This window comes from Psammomys obesus, unplaced genomic scaffold (assembly GCF_907164565.1).
Source record: "Psammomys obesus unplaced genomic scaffold, mPsaObe1.curated_primary_1811, whole genome shotgun sequence".
NCBI classification, from domain to species: Eukaryota; Metazoa; Chordata; class Mammalia; order Rodentia; family Muridae; genus Psammomys; species Psammomys obesus.
In genome coordinates, this window is record NW_026592509.1 from 1,371,784 (window position 1) to 1,395,900 (window position 24,117).

Consider the following 24,117-nt stretch of genomic DNA (forward strand, 5'->3'; position numbering starts at 1 on the left):
GGGCTTCTTTTCACTAGCTCAAATCCCAAAGGGGTCTTGAGTCACCAAACCAGCAGACTGTAGGGGTCAGCTTCTGTGTAGAACATCGTGAGGTGAGAACAGAAAGTGAAGGGCAGAGAGCATTTGATTTGTAACAAATCATCATGGCAGGGGACATAGCCAAGCCTGTAGATATCTGTTGCCAAACCTGATGACCTCAGTTCAATCCTCAGGACCCACATGGTGGAAGGGGAAAACCAACCCTGAAAGCTATGCTCTGACCTCCACATATGCTCAGTGGCACACACAGACATACACCACAATAAATAAATATTAAAAAAAAATAATAATACATCGGGGGCTGGAGAGATGGCTCAGATGTTAAGAGTACTGGCTGCTCTTTTATAGGTCGTGAGTTCGATTCTCAGTAACCACATGGTGGCTCACAACCATCTATAAAGAGATCTGGGTCTCTCTTCTGTTGTGCAGGTGTACACGCAGGCACAACATGTACATGATAAATAAATAAATCTTTAAGAAAACGTACATCTTGGATGTTTGGTTTCACCCAGCTTTGGATCCCATGATATATCTGTACTGAGGCGGAGTCTCATTAGCTTGGGTTGGTTCGAGCACCCCACGTAGCTGGGGATGGCTTTAAGTTCCTCATCTTCCTGCCTCCACCTCCGAGGTCTGAGGGGACAGGGCCTCCATGCTAGGTTTTGCACTGTTTTACAGTGTATATAGGCACTAAATAAACCGCTTGTGAAAAGGCCACGTGCTTGAACATGTCATTATGCCTCAGAAAATACACAAAAAGTACACATTTTCCAGTGCTCACGCAGTGTACCAACACTATTTGGGGGCTGGAGATGGTGTGTCAGCCACTAAAAATGCAGACTGCTCTTGCAACAGGCCCAAGTTCAGTGCCCAGAACCCACCGTGGGTGACTCACAACCATCTGTAACTCCAGCTCCAGGGGAACTGACACCCTCCTTCTGTCCTCTGCAGGCACCTGAACTCATGTGTACACACCCATACACACACACACACACACAGTTTAAAACAAGAGTTAATGTCAAACAATGAAAACACCTGTTTTTTCTCTTTTGTGTATGTTCATGTGTGTATGTAGAGGTCAGAGTTAAACACCAGATGTCTTCCGCGGTCATGCTCCATCCTGCTTTTTCAGAGAAGTCTAGCACAACCTAGCGTTCATATTTTGGCTAACTTGGCTAGTGAACCTGTCTCCAGCTCCCAGCCTGGGGTTACAGATACTTGCCCGCGTCAGCAGGCTCAGTCAGCAGGCTCTTACGTGGGTGCTGGGCAGTAAACTCAGGCCTTGATGTTCCTCTAGTAAGTACTTGACACACTGAGCCCTCTCTCCATGGTTTTAGGACAACACTTCACACATTAACACCCTCCTAGTACCAGAATAGCAGAGTCCTAATTTACACATGCACACAGTGGTGGATCTGGATGTGCCTAGTGCGGGTACTGGGATCCCAGCTCCCAGGCTCTCATTAGGACACCCCTGTCTTCTGTGGGGAGAGTGTAGCCAGCATCCTCTTTGGAAACAGAGCAGATGTCCTGCAAGGTTTGAGCATGTGGCCTGAGAAGGAAGAGTGCCGTTTGCTAGGTGGGGTGGTTCCTGGTTGGTTTCATTAATTGTGTGTGTGTAGGGGGTGCTATAGGTCCCTGTGAAGGCCAGAAGAGAGCACTGGGTCTCCTGGAGCTAAAGCTATAGATTCCTGTGAGTGCCTCTGACTGTAGGACGCCCTCTGGGCTGCTAAACTCTGTCCCTCCAGCTGATGGGTGGACTCTTGAAGTTTTAGTTTAACTAGGTTCAAGGTCTGTATGCACTTAAAAGGTACCATGATTTTATCTGGATGTGATGACACACCAGTCATCCCAGAAATCTCCAGGCAGACCCAGGAGGATCAAGAATTCCAGGCCAAGTTGGGATACACAGTAATACTTTGTCTTAAGAGTATAAAAAAAAAAAATCAAAACAAAATTCCCACCAACAAATCCATGCTTTTAAGTGTTTGCTCCTCCTACGTTTTGGAAGGGGACACAGCTGAGATTATACATTTATAGCACATGACCTTTTATTTTGTAACAGCAGGAATGGAGAAACTCTTGTTATAATATGTGGATATTATACACAGAAAACAAGCCTATGTATTAATCTCTATACACACTATATGGATTTCTTATACATTCTATATATTTTTCTTCTATTATACCGTGAGTAGTTTCCTATGCCATATTTATTTATCATTTTGTTTCACGAGACAGGGTCTCTCTATGTAGCCTTGGCTGTCCTGGAACTTGCTAGGTAGAGCAAGTTGGCCTCTAAATCCCAGAGTAACATGCCTGCCTCTGCCTCCTGCGTGCGGGGATTAAAGGAGTGGGCCTACTTATTGAGGCATGGTCTCACTGTGTAGCTCTGTCTGTCTTGGACCTCGCTATGTCGATCAAGCTGGTTTCCAACTCAAGACATCCTCCTGCCTCTGTGTCCGCAGTGTTGGGATTAAAGGAGTGCGCCGCCACGCCCAGCCTAAAAACATGATTTTAAACAGTTGCTCACTATCCCAGAGTATTTACAGAAATCTGCTGGTACCGTTTGCCGGTCTTCTGAGACGGAGACAGCCCCGCCTACAGCATCCTGACGGGCGTCCCCCGGGCCGGAAGAACAGGCGCCCCTGCCGCAGACGGCTCCCGAGTGGGCGAGGCTGGCTGGGCAGGGGCAGCGGTCCCTACCCGCCTCAGCGCGCGGCACACCGCCTCGCCCCGCGCCACTCCGGGGGTCCCACAGCTTCGCGGCCCATGGCCGGCAGCTCGGCCTCTCCATCCGGGTGAGCTGGCCCGTGACCTCACCGGTCGCCCAGGGGCATCCACTGAGTCGGGTGAGGAAGGCCCACGTGTTGCCCTGTGTGGGCCGTTAGCTCACCTAATGACAGGTAGCCACGACTCTGTGGGCTGAGTGAAGTCACTGGTTGCCATGCAGATTTGGCTTTGAGCAGGCTGAGTGAGGTCGCTAGTTGCCAGTTAGATTTCACACTTAGATATGAAATAGGTGGGGGGAAGGACAAGTGTGAGGCACACCCCTATAATCTCTCAGCACTTGAGGGGCAGGGGTTCCAGGCCCTCTTGGAGACAAGACAAAGAGAAAATGGAAGAATAACAATGAAAAAAAACAAACAAACAGATAATAAGATTAAGGGTGATAATGAGCTAGAAACCAAGAAGAAAATGTAGGTCCAAACACTATTTTTGAAATTACGTGAGGAAATGTAAGAGAAATTTAGAATGAAGTACAAAGTCTCTGAATTTAGAATTGTAAGGACATCTCATATGAGATTCCAGGTGGGCGACTCCCAGCCTCTCCTCGCCAAGCAGCAGCAGTGCTGACAAACACACCTTAGAGGTGAGCCAAGGGTCTGGGGGTTAAGATTCAGAAGAGTACAGGTTGGTTCCTGAGAGGAGCATGGGGCCAGATGAGCCAACGGGAACTTTACTCAAGCTTGTAATGTCAGCTAAATCATGCTGCTCAAAGTGAAGCTCACAAAACTTCAGCATCACCATGCCAATGCCAGACCTGGATCCAGAGCACAAAGACAGAATCACTGCAGGGTGGGGCTGAAGATACAACCTTTAAAAACTGTGTGTGTGTGTGTGTGTGTGTGTGTGTGTGTGTGTGTGTGTGTGTGCGCGCGCACATGGCACAGCAAGAATGTTAAGGTCAGAAGACAATTTGCTGGTTTAGCTCTCTCTTCCACCATCTTGTTCCTGGGGAAGGCTGGGGCAAGAGGATTGCAAATGAAAAGAGAGCCTGGGCAATGAAGTGAGTTTGAGGCCTGCCTGAACAACTTTACTGAGACCCTGCCTCAGAAAGCAAGAAGAGGATGTGATTCTTGGGGACTGAACTCAGATCACCAGCCTTGGCAACAAACACCTTCACCCACAGAGTCATCTTGCTAACCCAAACTCTTCCATTTTTCCATCTCCCCCTCCTACCGTTTTTGGTAGTACTGGGGGTGGAATCCAAGGCTTTGTGTGTGCCGGACAAGCCCTGTGCCACTGAGCCATGTCTACTATGGTGGAAGGTAAGCCAACTCTCACAAGTAGTCATCCAGCTACACAGGCTCCACGGCATGCACATACCCACGCACATACACAAGAAATGTAAAAAGAAAAAGACAAAGCTACCAGAAAAAAATCAGATAGTAGGAAAATCTTGTGTGTGGCTACTGACATTAAGTAAGTGCTATTTGCTTGGTATATAGTATTACTCTGTTAGGTTTTAAGAGGGCACAGAAGCATAGCAACACAGCTACAGCTAAAATGATGGAGTTGGCATCCGCTTCAAAATGATGGAGAGGCATGTGGCGGGCAGCTTGGTCTCAAGAGGGAGATCAGGCCAGACAATGAGCACAAGGTGATGCCTCAGGAGCCCCCATTAGATGTGTTCAGAAATACATATTAGAATAATATTAGAATATTATTAGAATAACAGTGAGTGAAGCCAGAAGCCATCAACCTAGCCAGCTCACTGAACCATGACTATCACACCGCTACAGGAGAAGGGTGAGGGCACCTGTGAGAAGGTGAGGGGTTCCTAACAGCAAAGGGAAGGTGTGGTTACAGCCATGGGCAACAAGGATCCCAGAGTTATCCAGGAACCTAGGACACAACCTGGCTTTCCTGTTGTTTGACCACACCCACTGCAGCAGCCTGGAATTTCTCAGGCAGTGTTGTGGCTAGGCGCCCAAGGACCGTGAGCAAGTAGCTTCCGGGGAGAAAGCATCAGTGTGAGGAGAGACTCAGCCAGGTGTCCTCCACTCCCCCTGATCTTGGTATATTTGGAGAACATCCATTCTCTGCCTCTCCGAGAACGCTGCATTGCTACCCAGAATACCTCAGTCTCTAGTCACCTAGAAAGTAATGGCAGCTCAGTTTTGGAGCCACCTGGCTTGACCTAGCCGGGCAGGCTCTTCGATCGATCCCACCATGGAAGCAGTGATGTCTTTTGGAGGAGCTGTGGACTCCTGCTACACAGCTGTGTTGAACCTCAGCCTGGTTATGTGCAGGTGGATACATGCACTTAGTCCATAAAGGTTGGAAAGCAAACTTCAAACATGAGTTTTTTTAGGGGGTAGTATAATGGCTGGCCTGTACCTGATGACCTGAGTTTTATTACCGGAGACCACATATTACGAGAACCAAGTCCTACAGCTGTTCTCTGACCTTTACATGTGTCCACACATCAACACTCCCTACTACACAAACATAAGATTAATTCTAAGACTATGTAGCCTGTAATGGAATTACGATTCTTAGCAGCAAGTGTGATAGTACCCTTCCCATTTTGTTGAGGCCATTTTCAGGTCCCCCTGGCTGAGGAGCAGGTTCTGGACAAGGCTTGGGAGTCGATCGAGCATCAGAATTGGTGGGGCGGGGAAAGCATGGGAACTCAGGGCTCTAAAAAACATGGCAGCACTTTGGAGAAGGCGGACTGCTTGAGACATCTACTGGAAAAACGCTCACACTCAAGAGTCTGGAGCTGCAGTGACTCATTTATTGGCCAGCAGTACTCCACTTCCCTTACCCTGCAGGAGACCCACAGACTAGAGGCAGGGCTGGAGGCCAAGCGTGGAGTGTACTGGACATGCACACGCATTGAGCAAGGGCCACGTAACACTGGCAATGGAGCAGCCCAGCCAGGAGTATGCAGCAAAGCCAGCCGGCCCCATGGCTCCTGTGCCCCGGGGATCCAGGCTGGTGATAGCTTTAAGCTACTCTTCAGAGCTGCCTCTTCAGTCTGCTGAAAGAGATGTGTGGCCTGATGAGGGAAGTTGGGGGTTCAGGTGACAATCTTTTGTTTTGTTGCCTTATGGAACAACCTTTGAAGACTCTTTCTTAGTCAGTGACTGGCCACTTCCCACTGAAAGCTTAGGGGAAGCCACAGGCCTGAAGGGAATCCCCATAACAAAGCAGTACGCAAAGTATGCAGGGATGGGCATGAAGACAAAGACAGACAGCCCGGCAAGCAGGATCAAGCACCACACTGGGTACCGACGAACCACCTCTTTGGACTATGGAGACAGGAAAATGGGATTAAAACAGCAAAGTTCCCAGAAGAGGAAGAAGAGGAGTGGCGGGGAAGGGGGAAGGTGAGGCTAGTGAGCGCTCTGATCAGGGCCGATGGCGGGGGTTCTCAGCAAACAGGGAACCGGAAGGAGCCCAGGGTCTGAGAGGGGTCACTCACAGTGCTTGAGTCCCAGGCCATGTAGATGGGATCCCTGCAGAGCTGAATGAAGAAAGCCACAAACAGGCCTAGCAGCACCGCTGGAGACACATAGCGCCACAGCCAGTCGCAGCCAAGGAAGATGGAGCAGCTCAGAAGAGCCATCATGTCTGCAAGGAACCTGCGGAAGGACAGAGTGTGGACAGTCAGTCCCGCCTTCCCCACCTCCCAATCCTCAGCTATTTCATGGCAGGTCTGGCCTGCTTTATCTCAGTTCTCCTCTCATTTGGTGTGTCTGCCATTGCCCTGCTATTCAAAACCATCCATGGGTCTCACACCCCTCTGACCCTTCTAGATGCTAGGGACCCCAAAGCGAGACCCCACTCAGCCCTCGGAAACTCACTCCTGGGCTCTTTCAGCCACATGCTCTCAGTGTCTGCACACGCAGCAGCAAGGCCCTTGATCTAGGATGCCAGGCTTCTGCGTCTGCTTCTCTGCCTGCCTGTCCAGACTCAGCTTCAGCACACCATCCTCAGTGTGTCCCCTTACCTCCACTGTGGACCTGGGGCACCCGCTGGGCTGTCTACACATGCTCTTCTCCTACAGACCCTGTGCTCTCACAGGAGCTCAGTATGATGACTTCATACCAGTACCACAGGCTTTCCTGACAGAGGTATCCTGGCACTAGGGAGGTGACTCCAACACCCACATAAAAGACACGCACAGTAGTGTGTGCCTGTATCCTAGCACTGGGGATGTGGGGACAAAAGGATCTGTCCCCAGTCTAGCTTGCTGCCAGCCAGTCTAGCCAAATTGGTGAGCGACAGGTTCAACGAGAGGGAGGCCCTGTCTCAAAAATAGAGTGGAGAGCCACAGAACAGAGGTGCTGTGTGCCTCCACACGCGTGTGCACGGGCACCTCAGTCTCATGTTTGCTGACAGCACCAAGATGGCTGAGCAGGGAAAGGCATTATGCTGCCATGTCTGATAACCCTGGGACTAACATGGTAGAAGGAAAGAACCAAATCCCACAAGTTGTCCTCAAAACTCCATAAATGCACTGTGTCACACTCATGTCCATACACAAAATAATGTATTTTGAAAAATGGCGCTGGAGAGATAGTTCCATTAAGAGCACTTGTTGCTCTTGCTGAGGATCCAGGTTTGAGTCCCAGCATCCACATGGCAGCTCATAGCCATCTGTAACTCCAGTTCCAGGAAATCTGGTGCCCTCTTTTTGGCCTCCATGGGCACCAGGCATATGTGCGGTGCACAGACGTACATGCAGGCAAAACATTCCTACACATAAAATAATACTTTATAAAATGTTTGGTGATCTAATAAGTGGGTTAGTGACTGATAGGAGTTAGTCTGGTGTTCCTGTATTCAGGTGCTAAAATCTGGCTCCCAAGATCTGGCTGCAGTCCAGATGAATGCATGCACTGAACAACGGTGTGCAAACTTTGCTCCCCAATTATCTCTGATTGTTTCATAAAGAAAGGCTGGACAGCCTGTAAGGAGGCAGAAGAGAGGTAGGCGGGGCTTAGGTTCCTGGGCTTGGGGTCTCAGGTAGGAAGCACAAGGCGGGAGGAAGGAGAGGAAGATGGAGAGAGAGGATGTGGCATGATGAAGTGGATCCAGCCAGACAGGAAGAATACTGGCAAATGACTTGGGGCATGTGGCTGGGAAGTGGCCAGACTAGCTAAGAAAATCAGTATAAATCATACCTGCCCACCTTCTGTGCTTAAGCTTGTTAAGTGAATCAACAGGTCTCTGTCTCAATAACTTGGAAACTGGCTAGGTTAGAAAAGCCTTCTACAATAAGTGAGGGTGGAATGTATTCTAAGAATCATCTGCAAACGTTGCTTCCAGCACCTTCTGCCTTAGATCTGCACCACTGTGTGTCCTGTTGGTACCTTTGTTTGGAGACAGGGCCTCTCTGTCGTACTAGCCTCGAGCTCACTGAGGCCTGCCTGCCCCTGCCTCTGGCGAGCTGAAATTAAAGGTGTGCACATTATGGCTCACCCTGTTAATTTTTGAACTGCGGTGATGAAATACCTGACAGAAAGACATTTAAGGGAGGGAAGGTTTACTTTCCTCTTGATTTCAAAGGGGATTTGGTCCATCATGATAGGAAGAAATGATTGCAGAGATGTTTCAAATGGCTAGCTATTTCACAACAGTACCCAGTCTTGCTGACTCCCTGCCGGTCCTCCTCCCAGTTTCCAGCCCAGCCCCTTTAACGTTTCTCCCAGTCATTCTCCACCAACTGCCTTCTCTTTTCAGTCGGCTGGGCCCTCGCCCTGTCTTGCCCCCAGCCCCTACCTCTCAGCCTCAGCTGGCTTTTCTATACCCTCTCCTGTTCCCAGAAGTCCAAGAGGCAACCTACACTGAAGGTCATGCAGTTATAACAGCTATGAATTTTTAAAGGACCAGTTGTCTAGCAACTGGGGATCCTTTAAAAAGCTAGCCGCACAAGAAAGATCACACTATAGAGATGGCTCCATCCACAGTGCCGAAGCATGGAGTAGACAGGAAAACAGGAAAGTCAGGCTAGAGCCCTGTGCTGGGTATCACTCCCACCAGCCAGGACCAACACGTAAAGTCTGCACAAGTCTGCGCGATCCCTACCTTCCTGGATCAGGCCATTCTCCCACATCTTTGCTGCCCTAACAAGCCACTGCTGGCTCTCACTTGAATCTTAGGCAGCCTCCAAGTCTCCTCCTTGGTTCTGCTGGTTGTTTCTCCACAGACACCAGAGGTGCCTTCTTAAAACAATAAACCTGAGGGGCTGGAGAGATGGCTCAGCAGTTAAGAGCACTGGCTGCTCTTCCAGTAGGCCCTGAGTTCAATTCTCAGTACCCACATGGTGGCTCGCAACCACCTATAATGGGATCTGGTGCCCTCTGCTGGCGTGCAGGTAGAGCAACATATTAAAAATAAACATAAAGCTGGTGGCGCACGCCTTTAATCTGAGCACTTGGGAGGCAGAGGCAGGTGGATCACTATGTAAGATCAGCCTGGTCTCTATAGCCAGCTCTAGGACATCCATGGGTAAATAGTAAGACCCTGTCACCAAAAAATGTTTTTTAAAAAAATCTGGTGCTGGTGCTCCTTACTTAAAACTACCCAGTGTTTTGTGTACACCCTGCGTACAACGCTAAGTCATGTCATGGCTTACAAGGCCTCACCTTCTGCCCACAAACCTAATTCTACTGCAGTTTCCATGGATTATCTGTTCCTTCAAAGCATCAAGCAGGGCATTTCCTCTGAGGCACACACAGGCAGCTACACTCCCGCTGATATGCTCACATACACGTCCACCACACACATATCAATCACAGCTCCTCCCTCACTGTGCTGAGTCTTATGACATGTCACCCTACCAGAAAGACCTTCCTTGTGACTCTGTCCACACCACACACACCTACTGGAACCATCGGGGCCTCTGCTTTTGTCTTGTCCTTTGCCCCGCGTGTGCATGCAGGCTCTAGAGCTTGGTGGCAGGTGGCTCCGGCTCCCTCTGTTGCTCCGCACCTGCTTTTCTGAGACGAGGTCTCTCGTTGAGCTTGACACTCTACTATCTGGCTGCCACAGCCCTGGGACCCTCTTGTTTTCACCTCCCAGTGTGAGAATGGGCACCACCCTGGCCACTGACATGGTTCTGGGGACAGAGCTCACACCCACGCTTGCACAGCAAGGGACTTTCCAGCCGAGCCTCCTCCCAGCCTCACTGTGCTGTATGGCCTTGGTGTCTGTCAGTGTTGCTGCTGTCTGCCCTACTCTGGAATGTAGGCTCCTGACCTCAGGGTGCTAGCATTGGTGTATGCAGCGCCCCTGCTCACTAGCAACTAGCAGGTCGTAAGGCCTAAAGCACATGAAACACACAAGAGTGTGACAAAGAAACATTTCCTGGAAGCCTTGAAGTTAATGGTCCTTGTGTCGTGTTAGTTTGAGATTCGAAATAACAGCCCCCCCCCCCCCCCCCCGTAAATATCACTGCTCTGGGGCTGCTCTGGCCTTACCTCTTGGCCCCATAGGCCCAGGCTACAGCAAGGGTTTCACATATGATGATGCTGATGGTGGGCAGCACTATCCAGTATTCAGACAGCAGTGAAAAGTAGTAGATTCCTGAAGGCTGGAGGAAGAAGAGGCTGCACAGGAACAGCACCGTGGAAGCACCCACTGGGAGGAAGCATTGGGTCTGTGTCAGGATCAGAGGTCTCACATGATGGGGCTAAGGGGCAGTCAGAGGCCAGGGCCGGTGTGAGACTGTGGGGAAGCAGAACGATAGGTGGAGTACCAGTAAGGCTCTTTGGCTGTCTCCTGCAGAAGGAGAAGGTGTCCTGGAGTGGACTGATGACGCCCAGCGTTAACATTAGAGCAGCACACAGCCCCAGACTCAGCAGCAACAGGGAGCGGAAGACAGCCCAGAAGGCAGGCCCAGAAGGAGTGAGATGACTTCAGTGAAGATGAGGGCACAAACTGAGGGCTCTCCTCAGTCTACAAGGGCGGGAAAGCAAAGCGCTCTCTCTGCCTTCTCTAGAAGCCCCCGGGAGCCTGAGGAGGACAGACCTCCTGGCACACCTGAAGGACCCTGGCCCCCAGCCCACGATCAGTGTTCTGTGGACGGCAGTTCCCACATCACCAGGGCTCTGAATCCTATTTCTTTCTGGGATTAATGAAAGCTGACCTGTCTGTGGTACAGAGTACCTCGCTCGCCCTGGGCCACCTCCACTGACCTTCAGAAGCTTCTCCTGGACGTTGCACACGGGCACTTTGCTGGCGACAGCTCTCTTCAAGGGTGGTGGGAGGCTACTGAGCCAGGAATGATAGGTGAAGGTCGGGTTGTCCTGCAGGTCAGGGGGCTGTGCCTCAGGAGGTAGGATTCCATGGGCTATGAGCATTATGATTGCCTCTGTGTTCCTGAGGGTGAGGGTGAGTCAGAGCTGTCAGACCCTTTGGCACTGGCCTTCCCTTTTTCATCTTACAGATGAGAGCCATCTTGAGCCCTGCATTACTGACCTGGGCAAAGAAAAGCCTACAGTGAGATCTAGAGGATGCCCATTTTCAGGGCCATGGAGAACACGTGGCCTGGGGGAGGCTGGGGGAGGGTTTCTATGGACTCCCTGGGGACTCTGTGGTCTTGGTCTTTAGGATCTTTTCGAGGAGTAGGAAGAAAAAGTCAACCTCTTAAGCCCCACATTACAGACAGCTGGGGAGGCTTGCTTGGATTCTGAAGTGTGTGACAGGCCCAAGTTATGCTGCGTGAAAGAATGTTACTTTGACTCTGACCAGAGTCCTTACCGAGAGCAAAACGCAAACTTTGTGAAAGTAAGTATAGACTGATCATGTCCTAAAAATTAGAATAGGGTGCTATTCTGGTAACAAGCCAGTTATACATTTGGACAAATATTCTCTTTGTGAGTAAGTTAAGCTGAAATAGATTTTTACTTTCCTCATAAGAATAAAACTGTTGACAAGGGGCTAGAGAAACGGCTCAGTAGCAAAAAGAACACTTGCTATTCTTCCAGGGGATACTTATTTGATTCCCAGCACCTATGCCAAGAGGCTCGCAACTGCCTGTGACTCCAGCTCCTGGGCATCTGAGGCCCTCCTCTGGCTTCTCCTTCTACTTACACACTGAATAAAGAATGTGAAAACATTAGTTAATTAAACAAAATAAATAAGCAGAGGTATAAAAGCCAAAATAAGACCTCCACCCGCCCTTTGAGACAGGGTCTCTCTTCTTAGCTGTCCTGGAGCTCTCTTCTCAGCTGTCCAGGCTGGTCTCAAACTCACAGAGACCTGCCTGCCTCTACCCCTGCTGGGATTAAAGGTGTACCCCCATGCCTGGCAAACATTCTCCTCTTAAGCCCAGCACCTGACAATGAGAAGGCCACACCTTCTTTTTTTAATATTTAAAAGAGCCAACCACTTGCTGCGGTCCTTCCATGTAGCAGGGAATGAGCAGAAAGGTGTTTAAGAAATAAGTGGAAATTAAAAGTCCCCAATAGGCTGTGTGCACAAGGCAGCCTGAGCTTGAACTTGAAGCCCAGTTTTTGACTCTGATTATCCTCATGACCAAGACTTCAGTTCCAAGAAGTCTCTTTTCAAAGCTCCAGTTCAAAGGAACTCACCTCAAATCTAGGTTGTTACAAATCTCCATCACTAAGCCAGATCTAGAGCTATAAGCCTATGGTCTCAAATCTTGCAAAGTCTGAGTCAGGAGGATCACAACTTCAAGGCCAGCCTGGGCAACGTAATGAGCCACAACTCCTATACTTAAGGGTCAGGAAATACAGTGGCAGAAAGGTGGAAAGATTTTGAGAGCCTATGGTCTCAGAATGACTTCTGTATGACAGGGCAAGGATGTTGCCCCCATGAACTCTCAACAATGTGGGGGTCTGCACAAGGGTTACAAAGACCACAGCAGTAAATACGGCATCATGAATGGAGGGACATTCACAAGGCGCACCCCTAGATGAAGAGCTATAGTAGTCAATGGCTGCTGAAGGAGGGAGAACCAGTTTTTTATGTTGGTTTTTAGGGAAAGAACTGGGTGGGGGAGTGAAAATGACACAAACACATTATCTCATATATATTATCTCAACTTAATATAAGTAAACAAGCCTGGAGGTGGTGGCGCACGCCATTACTGCCAGCGTTAGGGAGGGAAAAGCAGGTGCGTCTCTGAGTTCGAAGCTGGCCTGGACTACAGCGCGAGTTCCAAGATAGCCAGGACCAAACAGAGAAATATTGTCTTGGAAACAAACAAACAAGCAAATTGCTGGGTGGTGGAGTACACACATTTAATCCTAGCACTTAGGGGGCAAAGGAAGTTGGATCTCTGTGAGTTCAAGGCCAGCCTGGTCTATAGTGAGTTCCAGGACACCCAGGGCTACACAGAGGAACCCTATCTCAACAAATAAAGAATAATAATTTAAAAATAAATGAGTGAACAAATAAATTGTTTGTTGGTCATGGTGGTGCACACCCCGGATCCCTGAACTCAGAGGGTAGAGGCAGGTGGGTCTCTGAATTTGAGGGCAGCCTGGTCTACAGAGTGAGTTCCTGTTCTACATAGTGTATTCCAGGACAGTCAGGGCACATGGTGAGACCCTTCTCAGAAAAATAAATCAATCAATTAATAAATATTTAAAAGGGTACTAGAGAGATAGCTTAAGAGTACGGGATGCTCTTACGAGTGCCCACGTTCAGTTCCCAGGGCCCACATTGTTGCTTTCAACTACCTAGACTCCAGTTTCCGAGCCTCTGACACTTTCTGGTCTCTGTAGGCACCAGGCATGCACAGTTATACATGCTGGCAAAATACTCATGCACAGAAAATAAAATAAAATAAAGCAGAATAAAATACAAGCATATTCAAAACTAAAAATAAATGCAGACATGCAGTGAAAAGGGCTGGGTCATCCCTGTGTAGAACACTTGCCTATCTCACACAAAGTCCTAGGTTCAACTCCAACCACTACAGGTTGGGTGTCCAGAGACAGAGGCAGGAGATTTTTAGTAAGCTCAGGGTCAACCAGGTCAACACAGAAAGTCCCAGGCCAGTCAGGACCAAAAAGAGAGATCCTGTCTCCAAAAAGGGAAAAGTTTTTATTTTTATTATTTTAAATTTATGTGTCTGGGTGAGTGTGTGAGTGCACGTGGCAACAAAATCAAGAGGGCATCAGACCTCTTAAAAGATGTGGTGTCTGTGAGCTGCCAGGCATGGATTCTGGGAACAGAACTTGGGTCTTCTGCACAAGCAGCACTACGTGTTCTTAACCCCTGAGTCATCTCTCTAGCCCCAACAAACAATTAACAAAATTAGTAAACAAAGGAGAAAAACAATCAAAAGCTGATTTAAAAATAAACCATAGGGGCTGGAGAGATGGTTTCAGGAGATCTGTTTGCCCTTTCCTGGCCTCTGAAGATATCAGAAACTTTTGTGGCACACAGACATCCACGCAGGCAGAAACCCACACACATTAAAAATAAACTGTGGCTAATGTAGAACAGCGAACGAGAGAAGAAAAGGCCAGTGCACTGTAGAAGCCCAGTGCAGTGTTCCCTCTGGGAGGGAAGAAACATTACTATTAGGAAATACAGGGTGTGGCTGGGAGACAGCTCTCTGCAAGCATGAAGACTCAAGTTCCAATCCTACCACTTAGGAATAGCGCTCAGCCACATGTGCCTGTAACCCAGCACTCAGGAGACAGAGAAGGGCAGATCTCTGAGTTCCAGGCCAGCCTGGTCTACAAAATGAGTTCCAGGACAGCCAGGACTACACAGAGGAAAAAAACCTTGTCTCAAGAAACAAAACAAAGCAAAACAAAACATAAGCCTGAACCCAGGTAAAGGTGAAAGGAGACAACTGACACCACAAAGCTGTCCTCTGACCTCCATCCCCTCCCCCATACCAAGCACACAGTACAATGATAAACAGCTAAAGAAATAACATATTTTATTAATGCTTATCAGACTTGCAAAATTAAGAGGTCCAGCAAAGTTTAATAAAGTGCTATGCAAAACAATGAGAAGGTGTCCTCACACTCCCTTCTGGGAGGGCATTCTGATTAAACCACTGTGGCAAGCAGACCCTGAGCAGACCCTGCCCACACTACCTTCCAGGGCTTAGTCTGCCCTGCACATGTCCAGGCACTGAGTCCTTGGACTCCAGACTGTATGCTATGCTGATGTGTCTGTGTGGTTGGATCCCAGTGATTGCACCCTGTACTAAACAAGTACAAACCATGCCAGGGAGAGCTGGGCGTGATGGCACACAGCTGTAGTAAGCCTAGCAGATGCAAGGCTCAGACAGACAGACAGCTGTGAGCCAAGCCAGCAGGACCACAAGGGGATACTGACCCAAAGCAAATCAAAACTTGTATTCCCTAAACAGTACAGAGTTAAATCTACTGACAGCACAGCTGTTCAGGGCTGTGTTGGCCACCCCAGGGTGATTTCTGTCTCCATGAAGACATGGCAGGAATATTTAGATACAGCAGTACATTACACAAGGAATGAAGCAGCTCCAGGTGGCCGCACCTGAGAGGCAACCGATCTCTGTGGTTTTTGAGGGGCAACTGCATCTGTCTCGTTCTATAGAGCTGACCTGGAATGATCCCTCCTGAACACAGGACACAGGAAACTAAGCAAACTTGGAAGGCACCGGAAGCTCAGAAAGTTACAAGAGCCATGAGGCCCCTCCCTAAAGCGATGCATACGGTGACAGCAGCTGGGGAGAAGGACTTCCTAGAATGGACAGCAAGTGGTCCCAGAGCTCCAGGGAGGCAGCTTTCGAAAGGGGTCGCCCCTGTGTGCTGGACTTTCTTTCTCTTTCTCTTTTTTCCAGACAAGGTTTCTCTGTCCTGGACTTGCTTTGTAGACCAGGCTGGCCTCGAACTCATAGAAATCTGCCTGCCTCTGCCTCCCCGAGTGCTGGGACTACAGGCGTGCACCACTGCGCCGCTTGTGTGGTGGGCTTTCTAGTCATAGTCAGTCATTTTCCTGGAGGTAATCTCTCACCCATGCCTGCATGAGCAGCCCCAGGAGGTCACTGGCTTGCCAGCTAGGCTAGAGTGAGCCCTTCTTTGGCCTGTTGTCAGTTCCCTGCTAGTGTGGACCGATATCTGTGCATTCGCTCAGGAAAAGTCACACAACAGCAGCTTTAGGAGAAAATGGCAGTCACCTGTGGGAATTGGGGTTACTATGGAGAAATCCAGCTCAGGCCCTCTCTGGAGGGCCTCTCTGACTCTCTCAGCTCACACTACAGCTATCAGAAATTTGTGACTAGCTGGCTTATCACTCAGTTCTTCATTCCTTCTCCTCCAAGACTGAAAAAGCAATAAAAGCAAGAAGTACACTGATGAGCCAGTCCAAGTGTCTGTGGTGTGCAAAGGGCACACTGCAGCAATAAGCTGGAATGACAGCAGAAAAGCACAAACAGGTTCTGGCGTTCTCGCACACAGTAGGATATTTATAGTTAATCATAGTGTGCCACATATTTAAAAATAACAAGGAGGCCGAACACATGCATCGCTTGCTTTTCCTCTAGAGGACACAGACTGCGCTCCCAGAACCCACATGGTCGCTCACAGCATTAGCAGCTCCTTTATGGGGAGCTGACACCCTCTCTTGACCTCTACAGACACCAGGAATGCACATGTCATTCATACATCAACGCAGGCGAAACACTCCTACATGCATAAATAAATAAATACATAAATAAATAAAACTTAAAAACACACAAGCCGGGAATGATGATACACAGCTGTAAGCCAAGCTTTGAGGAGTCAGAGGAAGGAAGATCAGAAGTTCAAGTCTAGCCTGGGCTCCATAGGGCATTCCAGGCCTATATAATGAGACCCTGTCTCAAAACGCAAAACAACCTGACAGAAGTTTGATTTCAGCACAAGGAAATGATAATGCCTGAGGTGTGATCATTACTCTGATTTATCAGTATGCGATGCATACAGATACCACGATATACCCCATGTACACACAGAACTAGACTGTGTCAATGAGACCAAAATGAGATGAAGATCTGGCAGACAGTGCCAGCTTGGAGAGACTCCTCAGGGCTGCCAGAGGGGCAGGGACTGCTACCTTTTAGAATGGACAGCTACAGGACTGTAGGAAGCAGACATCCCTGGATGGTTCTGTGTGGTATGGTCTCAGAATATGTTCTCTGTGTGTGGGTGACCTTGGCATGCCTGCCATTCCCAGCATCCTTAGTACATTAGCTCTGAGATACCAGTTGGCAACCTCTGGAGTTCTCTAATGTTAGAAAGAAGCTCTAAGACATAAAGGATTCTGGCCTCTTTTCTCAGCTAAGAGAAAACAGAGCTTATAGCCTCCCTGGCACTGAGGTCTATGAAGGGGCTGTGAAGCTGCTCTGGCTGGACCTCACCAGGGAGCTGGCCTTACCTCTTACAGCAGCGATGTGTAGTTATGGTAGCCCAGAAGCTCAGGACGGAGAGGATGAAAGGCGTGGTGAACATCAAGGTGAGTATCTTGATCACAGCCATAAGGAAGGCATCATGAAGACAATTGTTGAAGTCAGGCATGTGTGAGGCTAAGGAAACAATGGGGCCGAAGCCTAAGCCCATATCAAACATCACCTGGGTCCCTGCTTGGGACCACATAGTTAGGTCGTAGATGCTTGCCACCTAAAAAGGAGAAGACAGGTACAGCAGACACATCAAGATCTGGGCGAAGAAAACCGTAGTACAGATGTCATCTCCTCAAGGGAGGAGCTATGGGAGACGATGCCAGGGAGCTGTGCTGCTTGAGGAAGGGCCTCACCTTGAGGATCAGTAGGTGTTTAAGCCCGTGCTCGGAGCCCTCCAGTGTCACAGTCCGGAAGAGGAAGCAGGTGATGATGAAGTAAGGGAGCAGCACCAAGACATACAGAACCTGTGCGGGCAGTGCAGCACGTCAGCCCTCACGTCAGCTGACAGACTCACCCTCTGGAGAGCTAAGGCGGTGGGTTAGGCTTCAGAAGAGTTATCAGCCAGGCAAGGAGCCTGCAGAGATAACTGGCCAACAGGGAGAAATAAGGTCAGAGCACCTGAGAATGCCAACGGCCAAGTATAGCTCACCTTCCCAATGGATTTCATCCCATTGAACATGAAAATACAAATGAGACACCAGGCCACAAAAAGGAACATGCTCAGGCTGAAGGCTGGTGGCCCTCCATCCTCAATGCTATCTGAGGCTTTCAAGGTCTTCCGGTACCAAAAGTATGTGTAGGATGTTGCCTGTTCACATTCAGGATCTGGGAAGACACGGCTTTGGACAGGCCTGCTAGACAGGGCAACCCCCTCACTCCCTGCATCCCTCTGCTCTGTCCATTGCCTTCCTCTTCATACCCCTCATTGCTCTTTTCTCCTTTTCCCAAGTCCCTTCATTTCTCTCCTCCTTCCTCACCAAAGTTACTGGAATTCCTTTGCAAGGGACATTTCTCCCACGGAAAGACAAAGTAGAACATGTGGCTCATGTAGAAGAGGATCCAGGAATTGAACAGATTGGTGAAGGTGTTAGCGATGAAGCACACCTGGAAAGGAGAGGAAAGGTGTCTGGGGAGAAAGAGCAGAAACAGGGAGAAAGAAGGGATCTGACGAAGGACAGATGGGCTGAAGGAGCATGTTTCACAGAAGGCCAGAGCTGGGATCTTCTCCATGGAGAAGGATGGAGAGCAGCTGTGGGGCAGGCTTGTGAAGCCTGGCTCCTCACCAAGAACATGCTGTATCCGATTCCACCAAACCAGGGGCCCAAGGTCTTCCACAGGTCCATGCTGCTCTGCTGTGCCCTCTGACCAACTGCCATCTCCAGGAAGAGCAGAGGAATCCCAACACACAACAACAATAAGATGTACGCTATAAGGAAGCTAACTGCAGAGAGAAGGGAGAAGGGCGCTGAGAGTCTCAAGCCCATGCTGCCTGCGCCTACTCTACGTGCCCAGGAAGACTGCTCACCACCAGCAGCCTCCCTCAGGTCACAGGCTTCAGGTCTGCCTGCTCCACATCCCTCACTGGCCAAGCTCCTTACTTCTAGGAGTCTCAGATACCTAGTCATCGCTCCCCTCCCCCAACACTCTGCCTGACCAACCCACTGGATTATGTTTACAATCCTGCACCTGTCACCTCTCCTAACCCTGGGTGCCCAGACATCTGGATTCTGTCCTGCTCTGACATCTGTATGTCTCAGGAATGTCAGCACTGGAAGCCAGGACCAGCCTCACTCCTGCTGTCCCTTTTGGGTCCACATGTCCTGGTTCTCAGACTTACAGCCTCCTTTGTGAAGACACCGTGAGACAAAGCGCCAGAGTCTACCAGGGTTCATCAAGTAGCCCATCAGGGCCAGGATGTACTCAACCTTGCTGGACCAGAGTGGACGTGGAGTGAAGACATCGCTGTCTTCCTTGTTTATCTTTGTCATCTCCTCTGAAGATTCCTGTGTCACAATTGTCACAGTTGCTTCTTCTACGGGACTGGACTTAGGTTGTATTCCACCTCTTGCCTGAGCCTCCAAAGCAAGGGTTTCCCAGGCCTGAGCCTTTGCCATCCGGGACTTTGAAACTTTGGCCTCTGCGACCCAGGCTGATTCAGACCAGGTCGTTAGGGGACTCAGCACGGAAAGTCTTCTTTCTGTGGATACATTTTTTCCCTGAAAGGACTTCAAAGACTTTGTCAAGGAGGATCCCGAAGGTAAATCCTCTAGAGAAGCACTTGGTTTGGTTTGGGAAGGTGTACTTCCACCTTTGTTAGTGGACCTAAGAATCAAAAGCCACAGATTTACTTAGTTTCAGAAAAAAAAGTATGCAATACATACGTTAACATAAAAAGCCACATATTTTAGGTGAAATCTAATGAGGAAATTATTCTCAGGCTTAATTAAGGATTTGCTGAGTTTCAAACTATCTTAAAGGACACTATCATTTTTACACCCTCCACTTACTGATATTCAAAACACAAACACCATACGAGTACCATAGTTATACCACACACACCACAATCACACATACTGCACACAGGCTCCGCATGTATCACACACACATGCACACACACACACAGACAAACACACGCCAAACCCAGGCAGCACACGCATCATCACCTTCACGTGTGCCACAAACACCTACCAATACATGCACACATGTACCACACAACACATCCAGACAATACTGGCAGCTACCCTACATACAAGCATCAAAGACACACAGACCACACATACACACACAGCACCTGCACACACATGAATGACTTAGCGCCCACACATACACATGCGCCACATGCACACGTATGCACCATACACATCCACCACACACTTGCCACACATACATTTCTTACATCAGTTTTTTTTACTTCTTCAACAAGGGACAGGGGTCTGGGTAGCTAACATGAGGAGGCAGGGCGGTGGGAGCCACACTAAGGATTTCTGAAAACAGAGATACACTCCCTCCAAAGCTCTTCCACAGCGGCTTCCACTAGCAATCTCAGTCTTCAAGAGACAGGGCAGACGGAGGGCAATGGCTTTGAGGCCAGCTGTGGGCTACAGAGGGGCTGAGGATGGAGAGGAACAGACGAGGGGGAGAGAGACAGAGACAGAGAGAGGGCCAGAGAGACAGCCAGACAGCAAGAGAGAGAGAGACAACCAGAGAGAGAGACAGAGAGAGAGAGACAGCCAGAGAGAGAGAGAGAGAGAGGCAGCCAGAGAGAGAGACAAAGCCAGAGAGAGACAGCCAGAGAGATAGCCAGAGAGAGACACACACAGAGAGACAGCCAGAGAGACAGCTAGAGAGACAGCCAGAGAGAGAGAGAGAGAGAGAGAGAGAGAGAGACAGCTAGAGAGAAACAGCCAGAGAGACACAGCCAGACAGCAAGAGAGAGACACAGCCAGAGAGAGAGAGACACACACACACAGCCAGAGAGACACACACACAGAGAGATGGCCAGAGAGAGAGACAGCCAGAGAGAGAGACAGCCAGAGATGGCCAGAGAGAGAGAGATACATAGAGAGAGACAGCCAGAGAGAGAGAAACAGCCAGAGAGAGAGTCTGATTCTCTTTGCAGTGGGATTTTACTTGCTGTTTTGAGAAAGACATTTGCTGGGAAGCCTAGGCTGACCTGGAGGTCATGGTGCTCCTGTCTCTGCCACCAAAAGAAAGGCTTAGAACAACCTGTTTTACCTCTGCAAGTCTCCCATTTGTCAGCACTCAAGCACTCCTCACAGAGGAGCCCCACTTGCCCCTAATTCACATAGACGCTGCCTCCCAATTCTCTCTACCCACTTTTGTTCTTCACGGTGCTCCTCATTCCTGATTCTCTGTCACCTCCGTCTCCCACTCTACCCTCCACCCCAACTCCTGAGCCAGAGGATGGTCCTGCACCTCATGTCTAGGGCCACTTTTGTCCTCGATCGGATCACGTCACTCTGACCTTTGTTGGTCTTCAAATATTCCAAGAGACAGAGGTCAGGGAGTGTGCTGAAAAGGAAAAATGGAAAGTTCTGTGAAAGAGATGAAGAGAAGGAAAAACAATGAGTGACTCAGCTGAAAAAGGGCTTGCCATGTGAGCCTAGGATGGGAGTCCAATCCCAGGGTACACACGAAGGCGAGGCATGGTGGCATGCATGTAGGAGGGAGAGGGAGACAGAAGCCATGACAGACTAACTGGTCAGCTCTACACCAGTAAAACACGGTCTCATGAGACAAGGTGGACAACTCCTAAGGAAACACACAAGAGGCGATTCTCTGGCTTCACACACACACACACACACACACACACACACACACACACACACACACGAGGTAAAACATTCCAGATAGACAAAGTCTATATATCTAAGCTAAAAAAAAAATAGCAAAGTTAAACTATATCACTGAGTTCATATATATGGGAAAGTGCAAAGAAAAGCAATGAGGTGACCATACGGTTATGTCAGCAAAGGAAGGTGCATGGACTGTAACCTAAAAGGGTGCTCTAGAGTCATGATAATTTCTCTCTGTCTCTCTTGGTTTTTTGTGTGGTTTTGTTGTTGTTGTTGTTTGTTTACTATTTAATTCTTTGAGACAGGGTTTCTCTGTGTAGCCTTGGCTGTCCTGGAACTCACTTTGAAGAACAGGCTGGCTTCAAACTCAAAGATTTGCCTGCCTGCCTCTGCCTCACATGTGCTGGGATTAAAGGTGTCACCAGCATGCCTGGCTCTCTTGTTTTTTTTTTTTTTTTTTTTTTTTAAGACAGTGCTTCATATTGTAGCTCAGGATGGCCTAAAACTTGTAGCCAAGTTTGGGTATCTTGTGTATTCATTTTCATTGAATTCTAGGAACTCTTTAATTTCTTTCTTTATTTCTGTATTGACCCAGTTTTCATTGAGTAGAGAGTTCAGTTTCCATGAGTTTGTAGCTTTCTGTTGTTTTTATTGTTGTTGAAATCCAGTTTTACTCCATGGTGGTCTTATTTTAGTTATTTTGCATCTGTTGAAACTTGCTTTATGACCTAGTATGTGGTTAACTTTGGAGAATGTTCTGTGAGGTGCTGAGAAAAGGTATATTCTTTTGTGTTTGGGTGAAATGTTTGGTTTATAACATCTGTTAGCTTCAGTATTTCTCTGTTTAGTTTTTGGCTGGATGACCAGTCTGTTGGTGAAAGTGGGCCATTAAAGTCTTCCATTATCACAGTATGAGGGTTGATATACAATCTAAGTTTTAGAAATGTTTTCTTTAAAATTGTGGGTGCCCTTGCATTTGGGGCATATATGTTAAGAATGGAAATATCATCTTGGTGGATTTTTCCTTTGATGAGTAGAAAGTGCCCTTCCCTCTCTCTTTTGATTAACTTTGGTTTGAAGTCTATTTTGTTAGATATTAGAATGGCTACTCCAGCTTGCTTCTTGTTCTATTTATTTAAAAAATCTTTTTCCAGCCTTTACTCTGAGGTAATGTCAATCTTTGATGTTGAGTTTTATGTGTGGGTGTGTGTTTTATATGCAGAAGAATTGATCCTGTTTTTGAATACATTTTGTAATCTGTACTCTTTATTGGGGAACTGGTCCGTTGATATTGTGAGTTATCAATGACCAGTGATTGTTAATTCCTATTACTTTGTTGCGGGTGGTGGTAGATTTGGTGGTGGTGGTGTGTGTGTGTGTGTGTGTGTGTGTGTGTGTGTGTGTGTTTCTTTTTTGGTTCTGTAGGTGTGAGATTATTTATTTACTGTGTTTTCATGTGTGTAGTTAAGCCTTGGGTTGGAGTTTTCTTTCTAGTACCTTCTGTAGGGCATTATCATGGAATGTCTTGTTTTCTCTAACTATGATGATTGAAAGTTTTGTTGGGTATTGTAGTCTGGCTGGCATCTGTGGTCTCTTAAGAGTCTGCCAGACATCTGTCCAGGCCCTTTTAGCTTATAGAGTTTCCACTGAGAAGTTGGGTGTAATTCTAATAGGTGTTTTATACCTTGCTTTCTGTTTCCTCTCTGGTCTTCTGGTTGGTGTGGCCTGTGGTTGAGCAGGGGGTCACCACCTGAGTTGGGGGCTGGGACATGGTGACCAGGAGGGGATGGGGGATTGAGGATAGTGTTGGGGGGCACCAAGAGAGTGGGAGAGATCTGCAGGTGGGCAGCCTACCTGGAGTTCTGGTGGCTGGCGTGGCTTCTGGTCAAGCAGGAAGTCTCCACCTGATTTGGGGCCTGGGATAGTGATGAGGAGGAGAGGGAGAATTGGAGTTAGGATGCGGGAACACTGAGGAAGTGGGAGAGGTTTGAGGGTGAGCAGCTTACCTGGAGTTCTGATACATATATGTATATGTTTGTGCACGGATGCATGCATGCATGTATGTGTGTATGTATGTATTTTGGTTTTTGCCACAGGGTTTCTCTGTGTAGCCCAGGCTGTCCTGGAACTTGCTCTGTAGACCAGGCTGCCCTTGAACTCAAGAGATCTGCCTACCTCTAAGTGCTGGGAGTAAAAGCCTGTGCCACAATGCCTGCCTATGGTAGATACTTTTAAAAAAAGAATGTATGATGTTTACAATTTCAGACTATTGATTACTTTTTGTAGTGTTAATCTTTTTGTTTGCTTGTTATTTTTAAATTTATTGATATATGCACATGTATTTCTGGAGGACAGGAGAGGATGTGTGATCCTCTGGAACTAGAGTTACAGGCAGTTTGAGTCATTCAGTGTGGGTACTGGGAATTGAGCTCAGGCCCTCTGCAAGAGCAGCAAGTGGTTTATATGCACTAAACAATCTCACAACTCTTAAAAATTTTTATTTATGGATTTATTGATTGATTGATTTTGAGAAATGGTGTGGCTTTGGAGCTTACTCTGGGCCGGAACTCACATCCTCCTTCAGCGTCCTATGTGTTAGGATTACAGGTA

The 24,117-nt window shown here is 48.4% G+C and overlaps 1 protein-coding gene across 1 annotated transcript; it reads right to left on the bottom strand.

The window, feature by feature from the left end:
- Nucleotides 1-5,876: 5,876 nt before the first annotated feature.
- Nucleotides 5,877-19,733, bottom strand: Slc6a16 (solute carrier family 6 member 16). The gene is given in 13 exon segments (XM_055613458.1): nucleotides 5,877-6,080; nucleotides 6,254-6,413; nucleotides 10,257-10,416; nucleotides 10,535-10,678; nucleotides 10,681-10,725; nucleotides 10,964-11,157; nucleotides 17,167-17,408; nucleotides 17,545-17,655; nucleotides 17,841-18,016; nucleotides 18,169-18,295; nucleotides 18,475-18,628; nucleotides 19,025-19,407; nucleotides 19,725-19,733. Coding segments are annotated over 13 exon segments (2,109 nt in total).
- Between the last annotated feature and the right edge of the window lie 4,384 nt (nucleotides 19,734-24,117).